The sequence below is a fragment of the Melanerpes formicivorus genome, unplaced genomic scaffold, assembly GCF_026170545.1.
Source record: "Melanerpes formicivorus ecotype bairdi unplaced genomic scaffold, bMelFor1.0.p_v2 SCAF_23, whole genome shotgun sequence".
Lineage (NCBI taxonomy): Eukaryota > Metazoa > Chordata > Aves > Piciformes > Picidae > Melanerpes > Melanerpes formicivorus.
The window spans coordinates 4,340,578-4,354,641 of record NW_027142375.1 but is presented as its reverse complement, the minus strand read 5'-3'; the positions used below and the strand labels follow the sequence as shown (position 1 = coordinate 4,354,641).

Below are 14,064 nucleotides of genomic sequence, written 5' to 3'. Positions count from 1 at the left end.
AATTCTTTGAAGGTGGTGCAGTACCAGGTTATTGTACATGCACAGGTGCAGGATGTGTGGTTGTAGATCAAATTTCAGAGTAATGAAGCAGAATTTGTTGTGATATAGAACAGATGTTGTGATATGAACAGATTTGTTGTGATTATATCACAACAAAGAATTTGTTGTGACATAATGTGTTGTACCTCATGGATACATTTGCATGTCATAGAATCACAGAATCAACCAGGTTGGAAAAGACCTCAGAGGTCATCAAGTCCAACCTCTTACCTAATACCTAACACCTCATCACAACTAAACCATGGCTCCAAGTGCCACAGCCAATCCTTTTTTGAACACCTCCAGGGATGGTGACTCCACCACCTGCCTGGGCAGCACATTCCAATGGCCAATTACTCTTTCTGTGAAGAATTTTCTCCTCACCTCCAGGCTAAACTTCCCCTGGTGCAGCTTGAGACTGTGTCCTCTTGTTCTAGTGCTGGTTGCCTGAGAGAAGAGACCAACCCCCACCTGGCTACAACCTCCTTTCAGGAAGCTGTAGAGAACAATAAGGTCTCCCCTGAGCCTCCTCTTCTCCAGGCTAAACAACCCCAGCTCCTTTAGCCTCTCCTCATAGGGCTTGTGCTCCAAGCTCCTCCTCAGCCTCACTGCTCTTCTCTGGACATATTCAAGTATCTGAATGACCTTCTTAAATTGAGGGGCCCAGAACTGGACACAGTACTGAAGGTGTTGCCTAAGCAGTGCTGAATGCAGGGGCTGAATGTCACACCACTTCAGCAAAGGAGGGTTGATTTTGCCACAGCTTATAAAGAGCTAATTGATTATTTGCTTTGCTTAATCCTATTAGGTAAGCTCTGTGCCATCAAAATATTCCAGGATTTATGTGAATGTCAGTGATGCTGATCCCTAATTACTTCTTACATTATGCAACACAGAAGCAACAGGCCAGGATTTTGTAGCTCCCAAGAGGTGGGTGGGAAACCTCTTTCCCTCACACAATAAATAGAGATCTGGCAAAGGCAAGGCAGTGCAGGTCCTACATGTACTGCCTGAAAACGAGCTGTCTTCTGTCTGCTGTGTTGGAGGAACGATTGCTTCACCACAGAAACAGACAGGTTGGAAAAGATCCTTGGGATCACCAAGTCCAGCTGATAACCCTGCTCTACAAGGGTCACCCCTAAGCCATATCCCCGAGCATCACATGCAAACCACCTTCAAACACATCCAGGCTTGGTGACTCTACCACCTCCCTGGGCAGCACATTCCAGTGCCTGACCACTCTTGCCCTGAGGAAATGTTTCCTAATGTCCAGTCTAAACCTACCCAGTCACAGCTTGAGGCTGTTCCTTCTTGTTCTATCATTAACTACCTGCAAAGTCCTTCCAGGTAGCTGTAGACAGCAATGAGGTCTCCTCTCAGCCTCCTCTTTTTCAAACTAAATGTGTTTAGCACAGGTAGATTAAATAATAATATCAGACACTTACATTAAATATTTTTGCTCTGTTTCTTTTTGCACGTACACAGGACATTCAGAGAAGCTTTCCCCATGGACAGTAGTTCTATTTCTCTCCTTCATTTCAAAGCAACATTATCTAAAACTCTTGAGTTATTTCTCCTCATCAAGACTGAACCTCTGAAAGTGCTTCTTGGGGTCAGTCTCCGAATCGCAAAGCTTTGGGTGTTGTATTTCAGTCAGAGGGCAACGGTCTGGTGCTTGTGACTCCCACCTCCTGAGCACCTTTGAGGCAGAGTCTGCCCCCAGGGCAGGGGAGAGCTGAAGAAATCAGTGAGATAATCAAGACAGCACATCAAAATGGAAGTGGAAGTGACACCTTCTTAATTTAGCTGCTCTCATCTAGGAATGCCAGCTGGATCAAGAGACAGGAAATGGCCCCATGTTGATGTAAACTATCCTCTCAGCTGAACAAGCAGCCAGACAACTACAGTGCTTAAAGGCAACAGCCAAACTCACCCAGCCTTAAAATGCAGCTCTCAAGGTGAAGATGTTTTTTCCCCCCAGAGGATTAGAAAAGGGGAAAAGAAACAGCTAGCTCGCCAGTTACAGAAAGGGAAACCCAGTTTTCATGCAGAAGATCAGTGCTGAAATTGCCTTCAGGACACCAGAAAAGGGCTTGGACCTGGAAATCCTATGTCAGGGCCAGACTACAGTTCTTTTAGTCACACTAATCGTTGCCTTAAATTATGGCACACCAAATGCCACCACTTTTTGATTAAGACACCCTGCGATGTGACAAAACATCCAAGGTCAAGTGAGAAGTGCGCTGGGTTCAAGCTGGTTTTCAGGTGCTGCATGCTCTTTGTCCTACCCTACAGGAAGACATTCTGTGCAAGTTACTTTGGCAGCACAGATCAACACACTTTACAAAGAAGAAACAAAAAAAACCCAACCCAAACAAGCAAAGAGCACACATTAGCTTTAAAACCTGACTAAACAAGGATAAGAAATAGTCTTGTGGGCTATCCAGCACACTTACATTGCACTTCCTTACTTCCTGGCCTATTACTGCCTCCCTAGGGTCCAACTTTTAACTTCTCCCCACGATGGCTATTCTTTTATTTCAGATATTAGCTGGTGGCATCAGGGCAGCAGTGAAATGAGAATGTGTCTATTTGCAGTGCTGGGCATAGCTAGAATGCAAATAAAATACTTTGTGCTAAGCCTGTTAACTACTGCACCTGCAGGCTCCTGTATCTGAGCAGACGGACATTAGCACCAACACTGGTGTAGTCAGAGCAGGGTCCCTCTCCTGGTAGCCAGCAGAAAGAAACAGCTGCTGCAACTGGCAATTCAGAGTACCAACTCTCTAGCCATCAGGTGAGGCTGAGAATGTACATCTCTATTGCTTAGGATTCAAAGGAGGGCTTCAAGGTCTGCTCAGGCTGTATTCTATGAGTTTTTTACCATGCCAGGAAACCCAGACATTTCCCTGTGCTGCATGGCCAGAGAGCTGAATGCTACAGAACAGGCTCCAGCCCTAAAGCTGGGGTTTAAACTCTTGCATAGTCTGTGCATGCATGTCAGGTGGATATAAACTCCAGCACAGGAGGTTCCACCTCAACTGTGAGGGTCACAGAGCACTGAAACAGGCTCCCCAGAGAGATTGTGGAGTCTCCTCCTCTGGAGACTTTCCAGACCCATCTGGATGCATTCCAGTGTGACCTCTATGGTCCTGCTATGGCAGGGGGGTTGGACTCGATGATCTCCAGAGGTGCCTTCCAACCCCTACCATCCTGTGAGCCTAGGAGGGCTATGCCCCTTCCCTGCATGATAAAGCACACAGTACCACAAGAGCACAGATTGCATGGTTGCATGCCATGAGTTATAGGAAGAAAACCACTGAGGTCCTACTTGTTTGCCTCGCTTTCCAGGTCTTCCTATAGGTCCTCTGTGTCCTGGCACTCCAGACTGTCCCTTTGGGCCCATCTCTCCCTTGGTGGGTGCAGAGAGAATGAAGTAGGATGTGAGTACATGGTTATACACAAAGCAGTGCTTTCATTCACACAATTCCTCTAGACTGTGCTGGCACTGATTCTGCCTCAGAAATCCAACATTAGAACAAAATATTGGAAAACAAGAATAAAGTAAGAATAAAATACAAATCTTTCTAACAATTTACACACATTTCCCCCCAAAAAAATTCTTTTCAAAACAGGAGCTCAAAAACATGCTCAAAGACTGGGAGAGGTCAAGGCTAGCAAACTCTCTGACCCCTTGCTTTGCTGGTAAGCTGCATGTGTGATGAAGTCCTTCAAGAAAGGGGAGCCCTACTTTGCCAGCCTCCTTAGAAGCAACTGGTATTTCCTTCTCCTAATTTCAGGGCCAATAAAGTATTATGTGATAAAATTGTCCTCTGTTAAGCCTTTCTATCCATACATCTGAAGTTAGATGATTTTGTCAAGCACAGAATAATGATGACATAAAACTTGGTCAGGGTTGTCACTGCTACACATACCAGTGCCATTTCAATTCAGAGTGTCAAGAAGGAAACCTTTGTGAGCTTTAGGTGAATACAACCCAAGCAACTAGGGCAGTAAGGAATATGTAATCAAGAATCTCCTTCATTAAGGAAGAAAGGCACTGAGCAAACCAATGTTCTGGGGTGAAAAGAGGACACCTTCAATGTCCTATACTTTCCAGGAAGACCCTGAAGCCACTCTTTAACCCTCTGTCAGCACTCCCCAACATGTCATGCCCACTTACTTTTTGTCCTAGCATTCCAGGGAAGCCTATGTCTCCCTACAAAGTAAAAGGAGAAAAATCAACAAAAAACTACAGAGCAATATTCCTTCCTTGAAAGAAAGAAAGACAAGTGCCAGGCATTGATATCAGCTTAATAACAACAGACAGTGATTCAGTGCTGCAGGTGACACAGCAGGTAGAGAATTATAAGCAAAATGTTACTGAAAAGCCCCTGGTACAGTAACACCACCCCTCTGTTTGATCCTCTGACACCTGGTTTCCCTCCTCCAGCAAAACCATCCTGATGTTGGTTTTGTCCATAGGCAACCCTGCTAGCTGGAGAACTCCCAAAGCCTGCACTGGGGAATGGCATTTCTCCCTTTACACCCAAGGCAAGCTGTTGAGATTCTGAATTGCAAGACTAGGAGTGACTGAGGTTACCTCCAGAGAAATCCCCTTCTGACTCACCAGCCTTTCTGACTCACCAACCCTTCTGACTCACCAACCCTGCTAGACACTGAGGCTGAGGGTTCCCAGGAACGGTGAGGTTGCCTCACAGTCCTCCATCAACACTCTTGCCTTTCCAGGAAGATGCCTCCAGGCTCCCTTCCTCCGTACCACTCCTAGGTTTTGCTGTCAGAAGTACATTAACCTCATGTGCACGTTCAGCTAAAGCTTACAGCCAGTTGGAAAAAGAAAGTTACCTGGTCTCCTTTGACTCCTTTGTCACCTCTGTCACCTCTGGATCCCTGGGGAGAGATAACAGGGTGACAACAGCTTATGTACTACCATTTCATGAGGAAGCAAAACATATTTCTTCTACAAGAGGCATTATTTGGTGTGGCACAGAATACAGTCGTATCTTCAGAGTGAGGTATGTGACAGCTACACTAGAGTGTTTCCATAGTATTCTCATTGATATCAGGATTAAGAGTAAGGGTTATAGGAAAAGGGGCTCATTGTCCCCAGGTAAGTACTTGAAACACACCCTTTCCTGGATTATTTTTTTCCCCCAGTTGGATTCATCCAAGATCAGGTCCCACTGTAAGGTCTTACAGCAAAAATTACCTCTGTGCCAAAGTCTGTGCAGCCTAAATAAACCAGACCAACAATTAAGGATTATTATACCCATTCTACAGGTGGGGAAGCAGTTGTGAGGGGCAATGTAGTGCCTTGCTCACAAGGAGATGCTGTGTTAAACTCATTTACTCAACATCCCTGCCACAAGGCTGCTCCCTCTTGATGCTTGTTTCCATTTCTCAGTGTGACAGTTTTAGGCTGTCACACTCAGCAGGACCTTTAGCCTTCATCCCATCAAAATCTGATTCACTTCCACAGCTACTCTTTCTCCCCCACATAGCTATTTCCCATTGTTAAATGTCACACCAGTATCACACTGACCTTTTCTCCTCTAGTTCCAGGAAAACCCTAAAGGGAATGACAGATATTTTAATGCTTCCAGCTTTCAAGATCGCTCAAGCAGCTGGACTTTCAAACTTTAAAGTAAAGAAAGAAAGAAACAACAACAACAAAAAAAAAAGAATAAAGCACAAATAATTAATGGCATCAACCTGTGAATGCAAAGGAACATTGGTAGCTTCTAAAATTGCACTGAAAGAGGCCTGTGAAATGTGAAGGCAAGACAACTCAGCCCAAAAGCCAGTGTGAAAAAGCCAGGTACAGCCAGCAGTGTTGGTATCACTTGAAAATTGAAACAAAGGGGAAGGGGGGGTGGGGGAGGAATGTAACTGAAAGTGAATAAAGCTTTTGATGACATAATTAATAATATAAATCAATTACAGCTACAATCTTCCTCTTTTGTGGCTTTTTGTGTGTGTGTGTTTTTGTTTTCCCCTGTGGAATACCCTTAAACTATACTTCAATAATCTTCCAGTTGATTATTATTATTCCAGTGAAGTTTGTTAAGAGTACAAATTGATTTCTTTTGAAGAAATCCACAGCCAACAATGATGTTCATATCTTCTTTCCCATCTTTTGTTTGAATAAGCTGATTATGCATTTATTTGGTTCTTTTCACATGCCTTAAGGTGTCGTGGATTAAATTTGTAGCGGCAGAGGCTATGCCATAGGCAATGATGTGCAGATACAGCTAATACATATGCATACTTTTAGTAGAGGAGCAAAAATGACCTCCACAGTCTTGTGAGCTGGGTGGAGAGCACTGCAGACATGATTTAATGCTGCAGATGTATTGATTTATATCTCTAGTGGGAGACAATTACATATGAGTTTGGGTTTTTAAATCAATTCTTTGCATTGCAAGAGTTGGTAACAAAAGAAGCATTTCTATGAAAAGCCAGAAAACACAGCCAAGCCCAGGCAGACAACATAACCTTGCTGGAAGGAGAGCACATCTTTCTAGCTGTATTAGAAAAGATGTATCTTGATAAATGCTCTCCAGCAAATTCATGAGGGAAGCAGCTGTCAGGGAAGCATTAGAAACCAATGTCTGAAAATGCAGCATTTGGTTAACAAACCTTGGAGCCCATTGGTCCTCTGGTACCTGGCAATCCCATCACACCCAACTCTCCCTTTTCACCCTAAAGGGGTCAATAAAGAGAGTTATTGATTGTGGCTCTCTGGTGAGGTCATATTTGAATGTCTGACAAACTGAGTGGTTCAGGTTTTGAGTCAGATCTGAGCCAAGCCTGACCTTGATGTAGTACTGCAGTCAAAGGTCTGCATTGCAATTGCATTCTGCCTGCACCCTCATATGTGACCTTATTCTTCTGTTTGCTTTTCCTTGGGTGTGTAACTTGTGCTTCAGCTTTGCCAGTTGCTAATAAAGGGCAGGTGAGCAGATTAGCAGCAGCAGTGCATCCTTGTTCTGCACAAAGGTGCACTGTTTCTACCCAGCATGACTCCCACTGAGTTGCAGAAAAGAAAAGGTATTTTGCTGCAAGCCTTTATGGCTGGGGGGAGGCATAGCGACTACTTTTATTCTGTTCTGAGAAATCATGTGCTTTACGGTGCTTTGGAGCCAGTGAATCATGAAGAGGCTTTACAACAACCTCTCTGTCTGATGTCAGCTAATTACATTTAGTGTCCCAGCAGATACACACTGCAGCTACCAGCAGAGCGCAGCTGGCTGTCATTCTCCTTGGGCTTGCACTGCTCTAGAATGGAGATGATTTCCACATTGGCTGCTGCTGTGGCAGAAGCTCAGAAAAGACCTGAAGAAACAGACTAGGAGAAATAAGGACTGGACCGAGGCTGTGTCAAAGGAGTGTAAGCCACGTAAGGAGAGTAAGCTGAAGAAGTACAAGACACAGAGATGATTATGAGAAAAACAGCCCAAACAGCAGCTCACTGGAGATTTGGATCAAGAAGGGGATGCAGCAAATTGCTACAGAGGAGTATCAGAAATTTGGGGAGATCAGAGATGAGAAGAAGGGAAAGGAAAGAGGCACAATTGATGGAAGTCAGCACAGAGATCTGCTGGCCTCTATTTGAAAGGAGCCCTCCTCAGCAGGCAGGACACCCAGTTTTATAATGAGTAGAAAAAAGAAAAGTGTAAATTCAGCAAAAGAACAGAGAAGACAGGTGTCAGAGGAGACAATAGAAGCATAAGAATTGGAGTCAAGCAGTAAGTGGTACAGGAAGTCAAAGTAGAGGAAAATGCATTGCTACTGAATGTGAGGGATTATATAACGTAACGACTGACCAAGAGGAGAGAAAAACAAAACTAGGAAGACTTCTTACATAAAAATAGGGCTTTTGAAAGGAAAAGGCCAACTGAGTGCTCTGCTTCCCATATAGGACTGTGAGCTAAGGATTCAGTTGGACCTTCCTTCTCAAAGTGAACTTTGGCTACTCTTAAGTATGTATTATCTTATTGCTTGCTACATTCCCACATACTGTAATACAATGTTCTTCATCTAACATCGCTGTTAAGAGTTTGGAGGTCTGCTTCCCAGATGGGGTTTGACTTCAGAAGTCATCTACTGTGATTCCTGCAGTAGAAAGGGTACTATATCATGTCCTCTGAGGTGCCAGAACCAATCTTTATGGAGCAAAATAAGAGTCAAAGATCTACTGGAAAATGCATTTTTGAACTAAACATCATGTGCAGCCCTTCTGGCTGAAGAAAAATAATTTCCCTCAAAAGCTGTAGTAGAAACTCCATATACTGTGGCTCCTGTGAAGATCTGTAGACCTTTTGCAGGGACAGGGATCTACTGGAGAGAGACCAGCAGAGGGCTACGAGGATGATGAAGGCACTGGAGCAGTGCCCTGTCAGGAGAGGCTGAGAGGCCTGGGGCTGTTTAGTCTGGAGGAGAGAAGACTGAGAGGGGATTTAATCAATGTTTCTATATATCTGAGGGCTGGGGGTCAAGAGGCAGGGGACAGGCTCTGCTCACTTGCACCCTGGGATATGACAAAGGACAGTTTATAGAAGCTATGGGATAGGAGGTTCTACCTCAAGATGAGGAGGAATTTACTGTGAGGGTCACAGAGCACTGGAACAGGCTCCCCAGAGAGGTTGTGCAGTCTCCTTCTCTGGAGACTTTCAAGATCCATCTGGATGCATTCCTGTGTGACCTGTGCTAGATTCTATGGTCCTGCTGTGGCAGGAGGGTTGGACTTGATCTCTGGAGGTCCCTTCCAACCCCTAACATCTTGTGAGCCTGAGACAATACTCAGTTAAGGGCTCTCCTGCAGCTTTTTCATAATCAGTGCAGGTGAATCAACCACTTTGCAATAGCAAAGCCTGTCCTGCTATTTCTTCTGTTGGTTATGGAAAAATCACAGGAGTGGCAGTTTGTTTGTATGGGAATGAACTTCAAGGATGTGATCATCCTTGGAATGAAGCTGGAGGTGGGGAGATTCAGGCTGGATGTGAGGAGGAAGTTCTTCACTATGAGAGTGGTGAAGCCCTGGAATGGGTTGTCCAGGGAGGTGGTTGGGGTGCTGTCCCTGGAGGTAAGCCCAGGCTGGATGAGGCTCTGGCCAGGCTGATCTAGTGTGGGATGTCCCTGCCCATGGCAGGGGGGTTGGAACTAGATGATCCTTGTGGTCCCTCCCAACCCTGACTGATACTATGATACTACTATGATCAGCAATCCTTACATTTTGTAATCTTTGTCCTCTGACACCAGCCTGGTACCTTCCCTCTGATCACATGGACACACAGCTACACTGCCAAGAAGCACACATTTTGGGCAAAGAGACCATCATAAAGAATAGCGATAAAGATGATGATTGGCTTGGAAACACTGATTCATATGGTTGTGAGACACCAGTGGTTATCAACAGGTCTTCATTAGATAGATTTTCCACTTGCCTCTCACATATGTTAATCAACATAGTAAGAGCTGCAGGGACTAGGCTGAAGGTGGAGTAATCTAACCCTTAAACTGGGCAGGCTTTTGCAGAGCAGTAGATGTCCTTGCACTGCTGCTGTTCCCATCCCAGCAGGTAATTGTTTAGAGACTTCCTGAGACAAGTGTTCTGTTCAGACTGCGACGTTGAACAGGTTATTCCATGTGAATTTTAGCCTTACCTTCGGCCCCACAGGTCCAGGCCACCCTACTGGTCCTGGCATCCCAGGCACGCCTGGGGGTCCTGGTCTACCCTTGAAGGGGAAAACAATGATTACAATGATTGATATAACATCATTACCACACACAGGCCTCCACTACAGACAGCAGATATGGAGGAATAAAGTCTTTTCAGGAAGAGACCTGCAAACCCAGGGGTTTTAATACAAAGCCCATCATTTTGTATTGATGCTACAGTTTGTGTTGAAGCTACTGGAGGAAGTGTGGGCTTGCAGAATACCAGGTTGTAGTGACTTGATTAAGAAGATCAGCTACATGCAGTCAAAACCATCACCCCAAGCCCCCAGTAACTTAAATCCTCTTTTCATTCAATACGATGTAGATAAACCAGACCTCCACGCATCAGTCTGAATCAAATTTGTGTCAAAACCAGAACCAGATCTTGAACCCAGCTATTTTGTTGACTGTTTTTCTTATTCTGAACATCCTCACTTTTAGCTATAATTGCCATTTAGTAGTTACTAGATGACTATCAATAACTATTTATCTATTCTATTACTCCTGTAACCCTTTCTTTTAGTATCTCCTAAAATGCTGCAGAGTGAGATCCCACTGCTTTATGCCACTTGGCACTACTGATCTAAGAAATACCATCATGACACTTGGTGCTAAGAGTTTCAAGAGCCAAAAAGCTTTTAGCAAGAGTTCTACTGCCTTAGGTCAAACCTAAGCAACTTCTCTTTTGGAGCCTCTTAGTTTTTTGCCAGAAGAGGAAGTGCCAATGTGCTGTGTTTAAGGTTTGCACTCCCTTGCAGGCTGGTGGGTGACCTCCTCTGAGACATTACTGTTTTGAGCATTGGCATTTATTACAGTAAATACTTTTGTGTTTACTGTAGGGCATCTGCAGTTTAGACTGAACAAAAGACTTCTTGTTTATGTGTTTTGTATTTGTTTCAATGACTGATTGGGAGCTGGTATTAAAATTCTTGGTATATTATTAGGAGGGTGTTGAAATCCTTGGTGTATTATTAGAAGGTTATTTCTTGCCCTGGTTAGTGACTACCTCTGCATATCTCCGATTTCATCCTGCATCTCTGTGCTCCTCTAAAGTTAATTGCATTAAACAGAGGCACTTAGTGACTGAGGTAATGTATTCTGTTTCATCACATGTAGGGGTACATATTTTGAACTATATATCAGGGGCTTTATGTCACCAAGCACAGGATTCTAGTCAGCACATTGCACTGGTGCCAAAACTCTGTAAGTGTAATCACCAATGGTTTTCCCTCCTTCAGGGATGTTTGACTGAGCCTTGTTTAGACTATGGAGGAGTAAAAAGTTTGGGTTTGCTTTGGGCTCTTTTTAGCACACTTTTAGTGATAGATGATACATTCTGCTTCCCCCTGTTCACAGAGACACAGTTCAGGCCATTTCCATTCTGTTTTAACTCTCTAGCCAGAGCAGCATGCTTTTGCTGAGGGAAATTGTTGAATCCAAACCAGCTGGGACAGCTCTCCAAGCCAGAGGATCCAGCTCTCCAGCCCTGCATCCAGAGCTCCCTACCACCCACCCAGAGTACCAGGAGAAGTAGCACAAAAAGGTTAAACCTCAGCGCTAGCTAGTTTTTATTTCACTACTGTCTGCAGTTCTCTCTGGCAGCTGCTACTTGTCAAGTATTAGATGGCTTTCTGAGACAGCACCTTTGTTCATACCTTTCTTCCTGGCCTGCCAATCTCCCCCTGCCAGAGAAAGGAATATGTTAGTCTCACAGGCACCACATGAAGCACAGTGGCTCATTAATGAATGCATTTATTTCAAACAAATAACTGAATACTGAGACTATCTTTGTGTTCAAGACATTGCTTGCAGAGGTAAAATGAGAAGAATCACTTTAACAGAGCTCTTCTCTGTGCTCTCAGTCCTAAATCTACAGTCATCCCCCTGTACAGCAGAGCATGCAATTAAATGCCCATCTTCAGCTTTAAGGCTCTTCAAGCATCATCATGGAGCAGATGCCTTGCAGATTTGAAGCCATAACTTAACACATAGGACAGTTTTAATATCTGAGCTGACCCATCCAATTACCACTGCATGGGAGAGAGGCTCTGCTTCTCATGTCCTCCCAGGGGCACAGGGCATGTAAAGGCCAGACCTGCACACATGAGCTGATTTCTGAACACGTGCTCTAGACAGAGGTGGCTGGCATGAGAAGCCATAAAAAAACACCATTTCAAGGCTGAAAATGAACACTGAAAGATGAAACTTTAAATTATAACTTCAAACCAATCCCCAGCTTTACATTCCAATTTCATCTACAAGGTCCACTGTTCATTGTTCAGGTAGTGATAGGGCTAGGGGGAATGGAATGAAGCTGGAGGTGGGGAGATTCAGGCTGGAGGTGAGGAGGAAGTTCTTCACCATGAGAGTGGTGAAGCCCTGGAATGGGTTGTCCAGGGAGGTGGTTGGGATGCCGTCCCTGGAGGTGTTTAAGCCCAGGCTGGACGAGGCTCTGGCCAGGCTGATCTAGTGTGGGGTGTCCCTGCCCATGGCAGGGGGGGTGGAACTAGATGATCCTTGTGCTCCCTTCCAACCCTGACTGATACTATGATACTATGATTAAACAGCCCCTCAGTCTTTGCTTCTGAAAACCACACCAAACTCCATGACAACAGACACTTACCTTCTCCCCTTTTGGTCCCATCATACCAGGAATTCCTCGTGGACCCTACAGAGAAAAGTGAATGCTATTATTAAGCTGCATCAGTAAGGAGGCACTGGTGGCTGTCTTCCCTCATCCCCTGGACATGTTTCCTGGGAGCACTGTGAACCTGTGAGAAGAGACCAGTGCCAGCCTCTCCACAACCTCCTTTCAGATGTAGAGAGCCATGAGCCTCCTCTCATGGGCCTCTCAGCCTCCTCTTTTGCAAAATAAACAGCCCCAGTTGCCTCAGTCACTCCTCATCAGGTTTATTCTCCAAGCCCTTCCCCAGCTTCCTTGCCCTCCTCTGCACTGGCTCCAGCCCCTCCACATCTCTCTTGTATTGAGGTGCCCAAAACTGGACACAATACTTGAGGTGTGGCCTCACCAGAGCTGAATACCAGGGGACAATCACCTCCCTATTTCCTGAGACATTTCTTCCAGAAATGATGCTTCAGCACCAATTTTCTGTGATTTTTTTTCCCCTAACATCCAGTCTAAACCTACCCAGTGGCAGCTTGAGGCTGCTCCCTCTGGTTCTATCACTAATTACCTGTGAGAAGAGACCAGCACCAGCCTCTCCACAACCTCCTTCCAGGCAGTTGTAGAGAGCCATGAGGTCTCCCCTCAGCCTCCTCTTTTCCAAACTAAACTTTTCAGGGGGCCATTGTAGGCAGAGTACTGCACAGAGGACAGCTGCTGCTCTAACACTCTTATTGCAAGGCACAGCCCTGTAATTTATAATTAAAAATTCCAAACCATGTTGTACCACCCTGCTGTCTGCCATTGTGATCAAATCTGCCAGCCTACGCTATTTAAAACTGTTCTCAGAGGGATCAGAGCCCATTTGGTCTCAAGAGTACTATCATTTACAGCATTGAACCTTGTAGGAAATATTATTCTTCTTACAATTTGAGTCAGAAGGATTCTCTTTTTTTGAAAGGACAGCCAAGTGAAGTGACAACTGCTGCTCTCACATGCACTGCTGTTCTCACATGCACTGCTGTTTTCACATGCACTGCTGCTCCCACATGCACTGCAGCTCTGGATTATGGCCAACCACACTGCAGGGCTGTTTCATCATGCAGAAAAGACTTCATACAGGACAGGCTGAGAGAGTTGGGGCTATTCAGCCTGGAGGAGAGAAGACTCCAAGGAGACCTTATTGTGGCCTTCCACTGTCTGAAAGGGGGCTACAAGAAACTTGGTGAGGGACTTTTTAGGGTGTCTGAAAGTGATAGGATTAGGGGTAATGGAGCAAAACTAGCAATGGGTAGATTCAGATTGGATGTTAGGAAGAAGTTCTTCCCCGTGAGGGTGGTGAGACACTGGAACAGGTTGCCCAGGGAGGTGGTGGCAGCCTCATCCCTGGAGGTTTTTAAGGCCAGGCTGGATGTGGCTCTGAGCAACCTGATGTAGTGTGGGGTGTCCCTGCCCATGGCAGGGGGGTTGGAACTAGATGCTCCTTGAGGTCCCTTCCAACCCTAACAATTCTCTGATTCTACCACAGGACAAATGCTTCCCAGTGCTTCTCTTCACACCTCATTACTCACATGCTAAATGAATCTGCCTCATCCTGCATCTAAGCAAAGACAAAAAGACAGATCAGCAAAGGTTCACAAAACAAGACTTTGTGGCTTTAA

General features: G+C 45.1%; 1 protein-coding gene across 2 annotated transcripts in view; it reads right to left on the bottom strand.

Moving 5' to 3' along the window:
• The window catches only part of COLQ (collagen like tail subunit of asymmetric acetylcholinesterase), a 50,786-nt gene that overhangs the window by 18,538 nt on the left and 18,184 nt on the right, over positions 1-14,064 (bottom strand). Inside the window, exons 4-11 of one of the 2 annotated variants that reach the window (XM_068152358.1) lie at positions 12,404-12,448; positions 11,436-11,462; positions 9,726-9,797; positions 6,700-6,762; positions 5,603-5,629; positions 4,906-4,950; positions 4,223-4,258; positions 3,371-3,451 (exon numbers count right to left, since the gene is read on the bottom strand). In XM_068152358.1, the coding sequence (XP_068008459.1) occupies positions 3,371-3,451; positions 4,223-4,258; positions 4,906-4,950; positions 5,603-5,629; positions 6,700-6,762; positions 9,726-9,797; positions 11,436-11,462; positions 12,404-12,448 (396 nt within the window). The remainder of the gene's footprint in view (positions 1-3,370; positions 3,452-4,222; positions 4,259-4,905; positions 4,951-5,602; positions 5,630-6,699; positions 6,763-9,725; positions 9,798-11,435; positions 11,463-12,403; positions 12,449-14,064) is intronic. The other variant, XM_068152359.1, reaches the window with a different exon arrangement.